A 13,482-nucleotide genomic window follows, 5' to 3' on the forward strand; every position below is an offset into this window, starting at 1 on the left:
TTCCAATCCGAAACCCTAATTTGATTTAGGGGTTTCATTGAAACCCTAACCCCTAAATTGATTTAGGGGGTTTCGGATTGGGACCCTAAATTAAATTAGGGTTCCAATCCGAAACCCTAAATTGATTTAGGGGTTTCATTGAAACCCTAACCCCAAAATTGATTTAGGGGTTTCAATCATGAAACCCCTAAATCAATTTAGGGGTTAGGGTTTCGGATTGGGACCCTAGCCCCTAATTTGATTTAGGGGTTTCATTGAAACCCTAGCCCCTACATCATAAATCAATTTATGATTGGATTTGTCCATCCTTGATGTAATTAATCTTAAGAATGCGATACTCTATTAATGGAAGTAACATGAGTGTATACATTCCTATTAACTAATTTCAAAATTAAAAAAAAAAAAATACTACTGAAACTGTTTCAGCAAATATCAACAAGAATGTGCAAGGCCAACATACAAACAATGAGCAAATAAATCGACTAAACATGTGGTCATTGGAGGCCAATGTCAAGTGGGAGAATATTATATATTCTTACAGCCTTCTTACAAGCATTACATAATATATAAATGGAATGACATAAGTGTAAACATTCCTAGTAATTAATGCTACAAAATTATTTAAGGTGATTGGCTCTAGCTAAGAGCCAAGTCTTATGTTTGGAAAATATATATGCAAACTTCTTCATACAATTTTATGCAGATAGAACTTCATTAATTAGTAGCAAAAGTTTTCCAAACTGTCACTACTGGTTATCAAAACTGAATTTATTCCTTCTAGTCTGATTCCTTAATTTAAATCAGACCACAAACTTGCAAAATCAGCATAACTGCCATGCCATTTCTTAACAAGACTATCTTGTGTTGGATTTATTCCTTCTAGTCTGATTCCTTTTATAATATTCTGTTTGACTTGTTCTGTTTGTATGCATTTTTGTCCTGATTGTGTTGGATTGCACTTTGAATTTTATTTTTATCCTTTTTTGTTGGAGAACCAGGAATGTCTTCGGATTTCAGTGATAGCTCGCCTTCCCCAGCCAACACCCCTACCCCAGAAACTAACCCTACTCCTACCCCTATAACGAGTACACCTTGCCCTGCTCCGAAGCCCACACAGGGCAAGAAACCTGTATCCATAGTTTGGCAACACTTTACCAAACTAGAGGGTGGTGACCCCAACAACCCACAAGCTAAATGTAATCACTGTGGGAAAATGTATGGATGTCACTATAGGAAACATGGTACATCCCAGCTGAAGGTCCATCTAGAGGAACAATGCAAGAAGAGTCCAATTTTAAAATCCTTAGTAGAGAATGGTCAATCTAGACTAGATTTTAAAATGGCGGATGGGAGTAGTGGGGCCGGGGGGCCAACATTGAAGGGGTATACGAAATATAACCCCGATGAGTGTAGAAGAAGGTTAGCTCGTATGATTGTCATGGACGAGCTGCCTTTTCAGTTTGTGGAGGGTAAAGGGTTCCAAGAGTTTGTCCAAGAGTTGGAACCGAGATTTGTACTTCCTTCTCGTCACACTGTGGCAAAGGATATTAAGAAGATGTACCTCCGTGACAAAGATGTTTTGAGGGGCCAATTGGCGGGTTTGGTAGTTTGCCTCACTACCGATACTTGGACTTCAATCCAAAATATGAATTACATGTCGTTGACTGTGCATTTTGTTGATAATGATTGGGTTCTGCACAAAAAAATTATTAAATTTTGTCAAATAACTGATCATAAGGGTGAGACGATTGGGAAGGCATTGGAGGCCGCAATAAAGGAGTGGGGGTTGGAAAAAGTTTTGTCTGTGTCAGTTAATAATGCGTCGTCTAATGATGTCGCATTGGGGTATCTAAAGAATTATCTTAAAGATTCAAATAAGACATTCTTGGGTGGTGAATACTTGCATGTTAGATGTGCTGCACATATTTTGAATTTAATTGTGACTGAGGGGTTGAAAGATGTTGATGACTCGGTGGCACGAGTTAGAATGGCTGTGAAATGGGTGAGGTCTTCTCCTTCTAGATTGGAGAAATTCAAAGTTGCTGCAAAGGCTGCGGGCATAACATCGAAGAAGGGTCTTTGTACTGATGTGCCTACCAGATGGAACTCAACCTTCTTGATGTTGGAGGCGGCCCAAGAATATAAGGCAGCCTTTCAATTATTGGGTGATGAAGACATCTAATATGTCAAATACTTTGATGAGCACGATGGATCACGAAAGCCTAATGATGATGACTAGGTGGTAGTTTCTACTTTCGTTGATTTTCTTTGATTATTTTATGATGTCACATTGAATATATCTGGTTCTTTGTACCCTACATCCCATGGGTTTTGTCAACAAATATGTAGGGTAAAAGAAGAATTAGAAGATATGCGTAGGGGTTCCAATGAAAGGATGAGGGGGATGGCAGTGAGCATGATGCTAAAATATGACAAGTATTGGGGAGATTTGACTAGAATGAATATTTTCTTATATGTGGCTGTTATTCTTGATCCCCGTCTGAAAGTTTCAGGCTTGTTATATGGGTTGGGACTTGTTCACGATCAGGTATGGACTGAAATTATTGGTGAATTGGCCCGAGAGACCCTGAAAAAATTGTATGACGAGTTTATGGCAATTAAGGGTGGTACTACATCGAAGACACATGCACCGACCCCAACGCCTTCTACAGACACCGTCACCGGGCCTCCTACAAAGAAGCGCAGAATGCCGTGGACTAAGACCCTCGCACAGAATCCCACACTAGTCCATCAATCTACGGAGGTCGTTTCTGAGTTAGAAAACTATTTGTCAGCGGATATGGTCCAAGATGATAATGATCATTTCGATATATTAGGATGGTGGAAGAATGCCTCAAAGAAATATCCCATCATTTCTGAGATTGCCCGCTGTATTTTGGTCATCCCTATTAGCACCGTTGCCTCAGAGTCAGCCTTTAGTACCGGAGGTCGTATATTGGATCCTTTCCGTAGTTCATTGTCTCCTACAACTGTAGAGGCATTGATATGCACACAGAGTTGGACGATAGGAAAGGATATTCATGTTCCGGATATTTTAGATTTTAAGGAGACCGATGAGGGTGGTGATCAGTCTGGATTTGGACCACCTGGTAAATGTTTTTTATTCTATTATTTTAATTTATTTATATTCATTTAAATTTCATCGTTATTAATTTTAATATTAATTTTTGTAGTAACACATGAGACGTCTAGCACCTCTGCAACATAAAAATGTGCTGAAGCCCGGGCCGCCCCAACTGTCACACTCCTTCACTCAAAGACAAGCCACAGCTGACAAGCCTCTTTAGAATATTTATTTCTTAATTATTTGTTCGAATTTTGTATTCAATAATTTGTAATGTTGATACAATGTCCCTTGGACACTTTTATGTTTGTAATTTTGTAATTGTTTAGCCTTTCAATTTTGTAATAGCTTAGTTATTATTATTTTACCATTCATAACACTTTTTTTTTAATCTGGTTTTTTAACTTTTCTTTTCCTTTTTACTTTTTTGGGCCAAAAATAGCAATTTCTAGGCCATTTTCGGCCCAGAAGATGCACCTGGGCCCAAGGCCCAGAAGGGGGGTGCGGGGGGCCGGACGGATTGCCCCCTCACCCCGTACCCCATCATGCGGGACGGAGTATCCCGCCCCCGCACACCGGGGGCGGGGGACGGGGGTTATTTACCCCATCCGCCCCATGCGGGAGCGGGGGGGGTCTACCCCGCACCGTATGGTGCGGGTAGCACCCCTAAGTTTTGTCCTTATCGTGGAAAAAAGAATCAGAATGAGTAGACGTTCCGCCTTTGTCTATCTAAATTGTAGTCTTGTAAATTTTCTGCAAGAAGCGAAGAAAAACCGGAATAAGCAGATGGCAGAGCATAAAAAAATGTCCCAGCTCCCCCACCATCCTCCAAACAAAGACAAAATTCACTTGAATTCTTCTTTTCGTCTTAGCTGTAGATAAAACGTCTCATCATGAAAATTTTATTTTATCCTTTTTGTTCCCAGCCCCACTCATCGTTCAGAGTTCAGAGCCAACCAAAAAGAAGCAGAAGAAAAGCCGCTTACAGCCATCTGTGAACCCCACGTTCATGCATTTATCTTCTTTTTCCACTAGCCAAGTCAAACCCATTCAATGGTCCAAATCCCCTCTATTTCGATGTTTTTTTTTTAAATATAAAATAATGTCTTCTAGCACTTTTATAAATTTAAGTTGTTATCAAATATCAAGTCGAAGTGGTAAAACTTCAATATGTGAGGCCTCTTGCTTTATCAGCCATATATGCGTCTGCGTCTTCTGCAGTAATTATATATCGAGGACAGACTACGAACAGAGAAATTAGATGATCCGCGTGCCTCTTCAAATATATATCGAAATCCTTAATTTAAGTTCAAGTAGCCGACTGTACAAGTTTCGTGTAGTGAGATTCATACGATAAAAAAAAATTATTTTTTCATGATAATCTTTTTTTTTTTTTTAAAGGATTACATATACTTAATTGATTAGCAAATGTAAAAATAGCATTGGACGAAAAGATGGAAACAAGAGTTTGAAAAATATTTGTGCACAAACACTTAAATAGCATTTATTTGGGATGGATTTGAGTGTTGAGAAGAGTTATAAATAGTGATAAAAAGTAGATAAAAAAAATAATAATAAAATAATAAATAGTATTAAAAAAGTAAATAATAAATAATAATATAAATAAATAAATAATAATAATAAAATAATAAATAATAATAATAAATATTGAAAATAGCTGGTCAAAATATCCAAATGCAGCCTTAGAATAATTAGCCTCGGCTCGTGAAATTTTTGGTCAATAATGTCCGCAGTATTGCCGTGAACGAAATTACCACGATGCTTCCCCACCCCAGATAGCCCTGCCCCCACATAAACGCGTAATATATGGCAAGTGGGTCCTCTTCACGCGGGCATAATATTATTAATATTATTATCCATTCCTTTCCAACCATATATATATATATATATATAAAGATTGTTAAGGCTGAATACATGATCTGACCTGAAAACTTGGAGAAACACACGCATACACACAGAGATGGCAGAATTGTTCATTAAACAGGCGGCACAGTATGCGGAAGGTCGGCCTAGCTACCCTTCAGAATTGTTTGAATTCATTGCTTCCAAGACACCGTGTCAAGACCAGGCATGGGACGTGGGCACCGGCAGCGGCCAGGCTGCTCGACATGTAAGTTTGCGGCCTTTTCCCTTTCCTCCCTCTAGTAGTTGCAACATCTTGTTGCCCCGAGAAAGTTGTGATGATCCTTTGTATGATCGTGTCAGAAAATAAACTAGATTATTATTTTGAATTAAGTTTTCCGAGTAATTGAGTAGCAAATGTAAAATTAGTCATTTGAGAGAAACGCAGAAGCTAGCAACTAGACTCTAGAGACATTGAATTCCATTTTAATGATTTGCATTTTGGGGACTTTTGATCTCATGCAACCACATCTCTTTGTTTTCCAGCTAGCTGGGATATTCAAGAATGTCATAGCCACAGACACAAGCCCAAAACAGTTGGCATTCGGACCAAGGCTACCCAATATAAGATACCAACAGACTCCTCCAACCATGTCTGCTGCCGAGCTTGAACGCGATATTGCACCTCAATCAAGTATCGATGTTGTGACTATTGCACAGGCCATCCACTGGTTTGATCTCCCCATTTTCTACCAACAAGTGAAATGGGTACTCAAAAAACCTCATGGTGTCATAGCTGCATGGTGCTATACCACCCCAGAAGTCAATGACTCAGTTGATGCAGTCTTCCAACCATTTTATACCATCGCTGCAGGCCCTTATTGGGAGCCACCACGTACATTGGTGGATGAAAAGTACAAGACCATTGATTTTCCATTTGAGCCTGTGGATGGAGCTGATGACACAGGGCCATTTGATCAGTTTGTAATCGAGAGGTTGATGGATTTAGATAACTATTTTACATACTTAAGATCGTGGTCGGCGCATCAAACAGCGAGGGAGAAGGGTGTGGAGCTTTTGAGCGATGATGTGATTGAGGAGTTTACGCGTGCTTGGACTAAAGATGGACAAGACCAGAAGGTTGTGAAGTTTCCAATTTATCTGAGGATTGGAAGAGTGGGGAATATTTAAAAATCAAATGGCTAAACCATTTTGTTTCGGAGGAATTATGAATCCGTTTCCCATGTCAATAATTGTGGCTTTCAGCCACGACAGAGGGCTCACTACATATAGTTCGTCTGTCGTACTGCTTCAAAACTCGCATTTATAGCGAGTCCTAATTCCTTGATTTGTCGGTCAAGAAAATATGAGATCGGATTAACTAATTTGTACCGAGCTCAATTGTTTTTCTTTTCATGCACCATAATTACTAAAGTATTCTTGTTGGGTCATCTTAAACTTATTGCTTAGATAACCCTTTTGACGTGGCACCATCGTATAGTTTTATGTGGTTTATTAAAATAAAAACACAAAAATATATATTCAAACCAAAAGTCTAAAAGGGCAAAATATAAAAAAATGAAGATTGAAATTCTAATTCTCTCTATCCCTTTTATATTTATGTTTTTAATTTTTAAAATAAATCACATGGCTTCACATAATACTGTCATGTCAAAAGAATCATTTGAGTTTGTAAGTTTTAAATAATCAAATGAGATTATTCATTTCTATAAATATAAATATGAGGTATTTGTTTGGGGTCTCTCACTTACTCTTATTTTCTATCTAAACTTTTTTTCAATGAAATCCTACTTACAGAGTATAAAAACAAAAACAAAAAACAGTTAATGATAACAATATGCAAGTATGTCAAAAACTTTTGGCAAAACTGTCAGTCCTTCCGTTGGAGTGGTGAGCAATGATAAGTGCTTGTCATTGGAGTTATTTTGGCAATGGCACATGCGTCTTTTAAGTAGGGCTGAGCATCGGCCGGTCCGGACCGGCAAAACCGACCGGACCGGCACTGTTTGGACCGGACCGGACTGGACCGAATTGGGTCCGGTCCGGTCCGGTCCCATTTTTAAGAGACCGAAAAGATTCGGTCCAGTCCCGGTCTGGGAGTTTTTCACCCCGGACCGGACCGGACCGGATCGAATAGAAATAAAAAAAAATAAATATTATTTATATAATAGTATTAGCATATTACTAATATATACAATAGTATACTATATGTATATATATTAAATATATTACAATATAATTACATAAATATTAAAAAAATGTCATTAAATATTAGCATATTATATAAATATATAGTTATCACTATTACTATTATTACATATAGTTATTAGTTATAGTATAGTTATTATTACATATATTTATTAGTTATACTATTATTACTAATAGACTAATAGTATTAGCATATTACTAATATATATATAATACTATATGTATATATATTAAATATATTACAATATAATTACATAAATATTAAAAAAAAAAAAAAAAAAGTCAACCTTGAACCGAATGGACCGACCGGACCAGACCGGTCCTGATGGAGTTCGGTCCGGTCCAGGGTGGGAAAACCCTGGACCGAATAGGTCCGGTCCGGTCCACAAAACCTCCCCGGACCGGACCGGACCGAACTCACCCCTACTTTTAAGGGAGGAAATGCGAGAAGAGCCGTTCCCAAGTTTTTGAGATATTAATTGGAGATAGATCCAACCCAGAAAAGTTGTTGAGAGAGAGAGAGAGAGAGAGAGAGAGAGATGGCGGAATTGTTGATCAAGCAGGCAGAGCTGTACAATGAGGCTCGGCCCAGCTACCGTCCAGAATTATTTGAATTCATTGCTTCTAAGACACCCTGTCAAGAACTTGCATGGGACGTGGGCACCGGAAGCGGTCAGGCTGCTCGATCTTTTAGTTTCCCTTTTCCCCTTTCCTCCCTTCAGAAATTGCAACATCTTGTTGCCGATGGGCTGTCTCGTTTATGCCACAGTTGGAGCAACAGATATTTGATTAACATCCCCAAAAATTCAAGGCATAGGTTTTACATAATCCACTTTGCATTTTCTGCAGATTCCAGTTTTGCACCAGCCCAAATTGCCCGGAGAAAGTTATGATCAACTTTTGTATGATAAAATGCATAAACTAATTGGATAATATAGGTTCAAAAAACAGCGGATAGGAAAATATAGATCCGGCCCCTGGGTTGTGGAACCTGAAGTCCCAAATGGTATTGGACCACATGAATATGAAGTTTGACTGTAATGCGTACCCACAAAAGAAGTTATGTAGGGAAAGCGTGCCACTACATTGTGAAGGCCTCCCTTCAAACCTTAAAAGATTAAAAAAAAAAAAAAAATTAAAAATTTTTGTTTGCCTATTCGTATCAACTTGGGAGACATTAAACATTTGCATTTTGTCAACCATTGTTGTAACACTTTGTTTCCCCTTTTAGCTGGCTGGGATCTACAAGAATGTTATAGCCAGACACAAGCTCCAAACAGTTGGCATTGGAACCCAGGCTACCCAATGTAAGATACCAACACGCCCCTCCCACCACGTCTGCAGCCAAGCTAGAATGCAATATTGCACCGCAATCAAGCATCGATATTGTAACTGTGGCGACGTTCTTGCACTGGTTTGACCTCCCTAGATTCTACCAACAAGTGAAATGGGTACTCAAAAAACCTCATGGTGTCATGGCTGCATGGAGCTACACGATGCCAGAAGTTAATGACAAGGTTGACGTAGTCTTCCAACACTTCTACGACAATGTTGCAGGCCCCTATTGGGAGCCTGCGCGCAAACTGTGGGATGATAAGTATAGGACATTAGGACCATTGATTTTCCATTTGAGCCGGTGGATGGAGCTCATCACACAGGGACATTTCAATTTGTAACCGCGAGCTTGATGGATATAGATCATTTTTTTGCATTCATAAGATCCTGGTCAGCTTATAAAACAGCCAGGGAGAATGTTATGGAGCTTTTGAGCAATGATATGATCGAGGATTATAAGAATGTTTTTGACCGAAGATGGACAGGACCAAAAGGTTGTGAAATTTCCTATTTATCTGAGAATCGGAAGAGTAGGGAAAAAGTTAGTCGAATGACTATCATGGATCAATAGATTATAGTGACACATTTATAGGAATGATGAATTCATCTCCCCTGGCAATAACCAATTGTTTCTTGTCACTCTCCCATTTTATGCAACAAAATTCTGCTTTTGAATGCTACAGCAATTCGCAGTGAAGAAGAAATGGGAGGTATGCAAGAGATGTCTTCACTCGGTATGTTGTCTAGTCATAGAAGTGTGAGAAAACAGAAGGAAATATAAATTTGGGACTTCTCTTATCCTTTGAAGTTATGAACACCGTGCATGGTGGAACTGAGACCACCTAAATATGGTGGAGAACTTTCATATCTTTCATAAATTGATGGGGGGAATAGAGTTTAGACTAAAACAAAGACATCCAAACAGACAGAAGAGTGATGCTACAGGTATCGAAGATCTCACTCGAAAAAGTGTTCTAAACGGTATATTTTTTTTCTTTTTTTTATACATTTTTTAATCATTATAAATATTTTTAAAAAACTAAAAAAATCACAATATTATTTAAAAATATTTCATTAATCATTAAATAAATAAATAAAAATTCAGGACCCCATTCAGGCTGTATTCCAATTCAGGAACCACACACACTTCACTAATAAGAGACGGGGCATGCCACGTGGCACTAGTACCACGCGGATTCTTTATATTATTGCCAAGTGTCCATATCTACTATTGTTTTTCTTTTTATTCCTTTTTTTTATTATTTTTAAAGAAGTTTCGAGTTTTTTTTTAGTTTTTTACTCCCGAAACAAAGCACTGCATCTTGAATTTCCGTAACGCCATGGACGCCAAGATCAGCCAGTTCTTCGACTCCATCGGTTCATTCTTCTCCGGCGGCGATCAGATCCCTTGGTGCGACCGCGACATCATCCTTGTAAGCAAGCATAAATTGGAATTTATAAAAAAAAATTAATTTAATTTATATAATTGATTCTTCTTATTTCTTTTTCTCTTTTTTTTTCCCCCTTTTGGGGGCCCGCCGGGGGGTGGGGGGGTTCTTGAGTCGCAATTATGTGTGAATTCATATTTTCTTGTTTCAAATTCAACCACGTTGCTCTTTTTTTTTTTTTTCCCCCTATGTTTTGTTCTTAGAGGTGTCTAGTAGCGCATTCTGTGTAGGTAAAGAGAGTTCCCTCGTATTTTTGGGATTATTTAGGGATAATTAACCTTGTGGGTGTTTAAGCTTTTCATGACCGGAGAAGGCGGGTCGAAGGGGCTAGAGCCCTCGACTTTAGTTGTCTACTCTGCACTGTTACGTTGATCACAATGTTTTCGATTTCCCTGCGATAAGCTTCTTGCTATGGGAAAGTGTTTTCAAACTGTGAGTTCATTAGTGATGAGATGCTAGAGTTGTTGGTTATTCTGCAATTTGCTAAAATTTTATTTGTTGACTTCCCTGCGAGAAACCTGTTACTACTAGAAAATATCAAACTGTTAGTTCATTAGTGATTGCTCCATTGAAATTGGTTTAGCTGGGTATTGGTGCATTACTTCGTCTAAGGAGAATCACATAGGTGGTGCAGCCCTTGTTGGCTTAACTACTGATCTGGACCTAGGTTCTATTGAATGTATTATAGTTTCCAAATTGGATTTTTAAGCTCGTTAGGACCCCCAGAACGAGAGTCTATAACAAGTCTGTATGCAATTCAAGAATGGTTAAAGATATAGGGTAGATGGGAGCATGAATGGATACACATGTAGCCTAAAATATCAAAATGTTAGCAATAGAAGCTTATATGGTGTAGTGTCCTTTCCAAAGTTCATGAGGTCTAGGCAGGTGTGGATCGCTCTCACTCTCAACATACATACACATATAAGTGTATGCTAATAGATATAAGTTTGGGTGTGGGGTGGGCGTGCGTGTGAGTAAATCCATGTTTGTCTTCCTTATGTGTCGTTACCATGAACCACAGTTATATCATGGCATAGATGCTCTTCTCTATCTTTCCCCCTTCTCATTTACATGTTCAGTTGAACTTTCAATCTTATTTTATCTGCCGTCCCTATCTCTCATTTTTTATGATCCTTATTTTGGTACCAAGAAATTCTATGTTTGTCTCGATTGCATTACCAAATTTCATGTGCATTTGGGGAAGAACTTTGCACATTGGACATTTTGGCAATTGTTTTAATATTTAGCAATTATGTAAGTGGTACCATTTTAAGTCACTTTCCCCCTCTTTACTGATATATCAATCTATCAATTGATCCATGCTGGTTTGCACACTGCCATGTTTATTCATTGTTTAATATTGTCTTCACACAAGCCTTATTATGTCTTGGTAGGGCTGTGAGAGAGAAGTTGCAGAGGCTGGAGACTCGGATGAACGTAAGAGTGAAAGCATTATGAGGTTGTCATGGGCTCTTGTCCATTCAAGACAACCAGAAGATGTGCAGCGTGGGATGGCAATGCTCGAAGGTAATAATTCAACCAAGGAAATCCTTGTGAATGCGGTTTCTCATAACACTATCCTGAGATGCACAGTTGGAACCCAATCCTCCGGAAAGTGCTAAAAAGAAATATGAGGGGGACTCACTTCCCTTCCTCTTTCCTCAATTGAATTATTCTGTGTTCAATAAAGACAACGAAGAAATATTAATCTTTTGGCCAACTTTTCTCCTGTGATGCAATTTTCTGTTTAGTTTGTCTTTGATGCACGAGCTTCAGATGTCAGATGTTAGGAAATGCTGGAGTTTACTAATCCTAAAATGATTTTTTGAATTATAAAAAACTGTCAATTGCAGCTTCCTTGGCCAACACTAGCAGCCCTTTGCAGCAGAGGGAGAAGCTCTATCTCTTGGCTGTTGGTTATTACAGAAGTGGTGATTGTTCGAGGAGTCGGCAGCTTGTGGAGCAATGCTTAGAGGTTGTTTTAGTGTTTTGTACTTTTGGGTTGCAACACTGGGAATTCAGTGGTTATGGTTCGTTTTTATTTATATGAAAACTTTTACGAGTGCTTGGAACTATAAGTCAGAAGTTGAATGTACAAAGAGAGAAAAAATTTTGAAGGTAGCAGAAATTTTTCCTTATAAAAGGTCATATCCTTTTCAACCTGGTTGAGCTTTGAATTTTTCTCTGGTTCATATACTGTTTGATAGTTGTAAATGTTCAAGGTTGAAATATTTATAATGATAGCAACAGCGTCTGTTCTAGAGTAGTATTTAGAGTGGGTCTTTTATATTCTTGTATTTTTTTTTTTTTTGGCCATTATTTTCCTCTATTAGAAGCTTCAATTAGTTATCACAGTGTGATTGGTTTATTTTATAAGCAAGCTTAACTTAGGATTTGTATTCTGTCGTGATCATCAACATTTCATGTTAATCAGTTCTTTACGTGCGACTATAATTTTCGAAGGTGAACAAACTCATTACTGTTCTACAGCAATAACTCTTTCTGAAGGGTAAGTCAGTGCTGAAATGTGAGAATATTTCGTATGGGAAGATCTCGAGTGGAAATATGTCTATACTAAGTGTGAATCTTTGACACACTAATCATTTATAAGCTCATAATGCGATTTTGTTTGAATAACTATCCGTTTTTCTTGTACCCCTTATTTACAAATTTGCAACCTGCATGCATGAATTTTCTTGCTCCAGTCATTATCTTTAGCAAATTTGCAACTGCTTGCTAATGCACTTCTAAACATTTTTTCTATTGTACGACGATTGTCTGAAACAATTGATTTTGTAGATTGCACCTGATTGGAGGCAGGCTCAGACTCTTAAGAAGACAATCGAAGATAAAATTGCTAAAGGTAATGATGAAATTTAGTTAAGATTTTTTTGTCACACAGTGGCATTGTACTAAAGCAATTTGAAACATGGTTTTGGAATGCAGATGGTGTTATTGGAATAGGCATCACAGCCACCGCTGTTGGGCTTATTGTTGGTGGAATTGCTGCAGCATTAGCTCGCAAGAACTGAGAAACGATCCAATTAAAATAATGTGATTTTGAATATAGTTCTTCAATAGCATTTTGATTGTTTTGAGAAAGCCGAGATGTCAGACAACTCGTATCTTAAGAATTGATCCACATCTTAAGTTGAATGTTTTGAGTTTTCGACATAAGGAATGTATAAATGGCTCTATATTCAGAACGATTACCAAATTAGGACTCCATGCATGTTATGGAGGAAGGCTTTTTTGAATAATAACTGGTTTCTGGGTATGGCATATAGAAACCATACTATCTTTCATGTGCCCTGTAGGCTGGCGTATAGATGTATACAGTATTATTACGGTACCATTGTAACTGTATTGGAACCATTGTGAATGGAAAATTCAAAATGTTACCATATCGTTCGTCAATTTTTGAATTTGGGGAAAAAATGTCATATTTATCAAGTTAGATGGAAAGTGAGATAAAAGTATAGTATATTGCATTACTCCTATATTCATGGAGGCCTAGAT

The 13,482-nt window shown here is 38.0% G+C and overlaps 2 protein-coding genes and 1 pseudogene across 3 annotated transcripts; all 3 read left to right on the plus strand.

Moving 5' to 3' along the window:
* Window positions 1–5,006: 5,006 nt before the first annotated feature.
* Window positions 5,007–6,399, plus strand: LOC122278159 (putative methyltransferase DDB_G0268948). Its single transcript, XM_043088265.1, has 2 exons — window positions 5,007–5,216; window positions 5,495–6,399. The coding sequence occupies exons 1-2, from the start codon at window positions 5,067–5,069 to the stop codon at window positions 6,137–6,139; spliced, it is 795 nt and encodes a 264-aa protein (XP_042944199.1). The 5' UTR covers window positions 5,007–5,066; the 3' UTR covers window positions 6,140–6,399.
* A 1,210-nt stretch (window positions 6,400–7,609) lies between these two features.
* Window positions 7,610–9,555, plus strand: LOC122279720 (annotated as a pseudogene).
* A 231-nt stretch (window positions 9,556–9,786) lies between these two features.
* LOC122279719 (mitochondrial fission 1 protein A) lies at window positions 9,787–13,367 on the plus strand. 2 transcript variants are annotated; one of them, XM_043090507.1, is made up of 5 exons: window positions 9,787–9,945; window positions 11,358–11,490; window positions 11,817–11,938; window positions 12,763–12,826; window positions 12,910–13,367. In XM_043090507.1, the coding sequence occupies exons 1-5, from the start codon at window positions 9,853–9,855 to the stop codon at window positions 12,993–12,995; spliced, it is 498 nt and encodes a 165-aa protein (XP_042946441.1). In that variant the 5' UTR covers window positions 9,787–9,852; the 3' UTR covers window positions 12,996–13,367. The 2 variants fall into 2 exon arrangements, with proteins under 2 accessions (XP_042946441.1, XP_042946442.1); XM_043090508.1 differs by lacking the exon at window positions 9,787–9,945 and adding an exon at window positions 10,188–10,392.
* The last annotated feature ends 115 nt before the right edge of the window (window positions 13,368–13,482 follow it).

The sequence above is a fragment of the Carya illinoinensis genome, chromosome 10, assembly GCF_018687715.1.
Source record: "Carya illinoinensis cultivar Pawnee chromosome 10, C.illinoinensisPawnee_v1, whole genome shotgun sequence".
Classification (NCBI taxonomy): domain Eukaryota; kingdom Viridiplantae; phylum Streptophyta; class Magnoliopsida; order Fagales; family Juglandaceae; genus Carya; species Carya illinoinensis.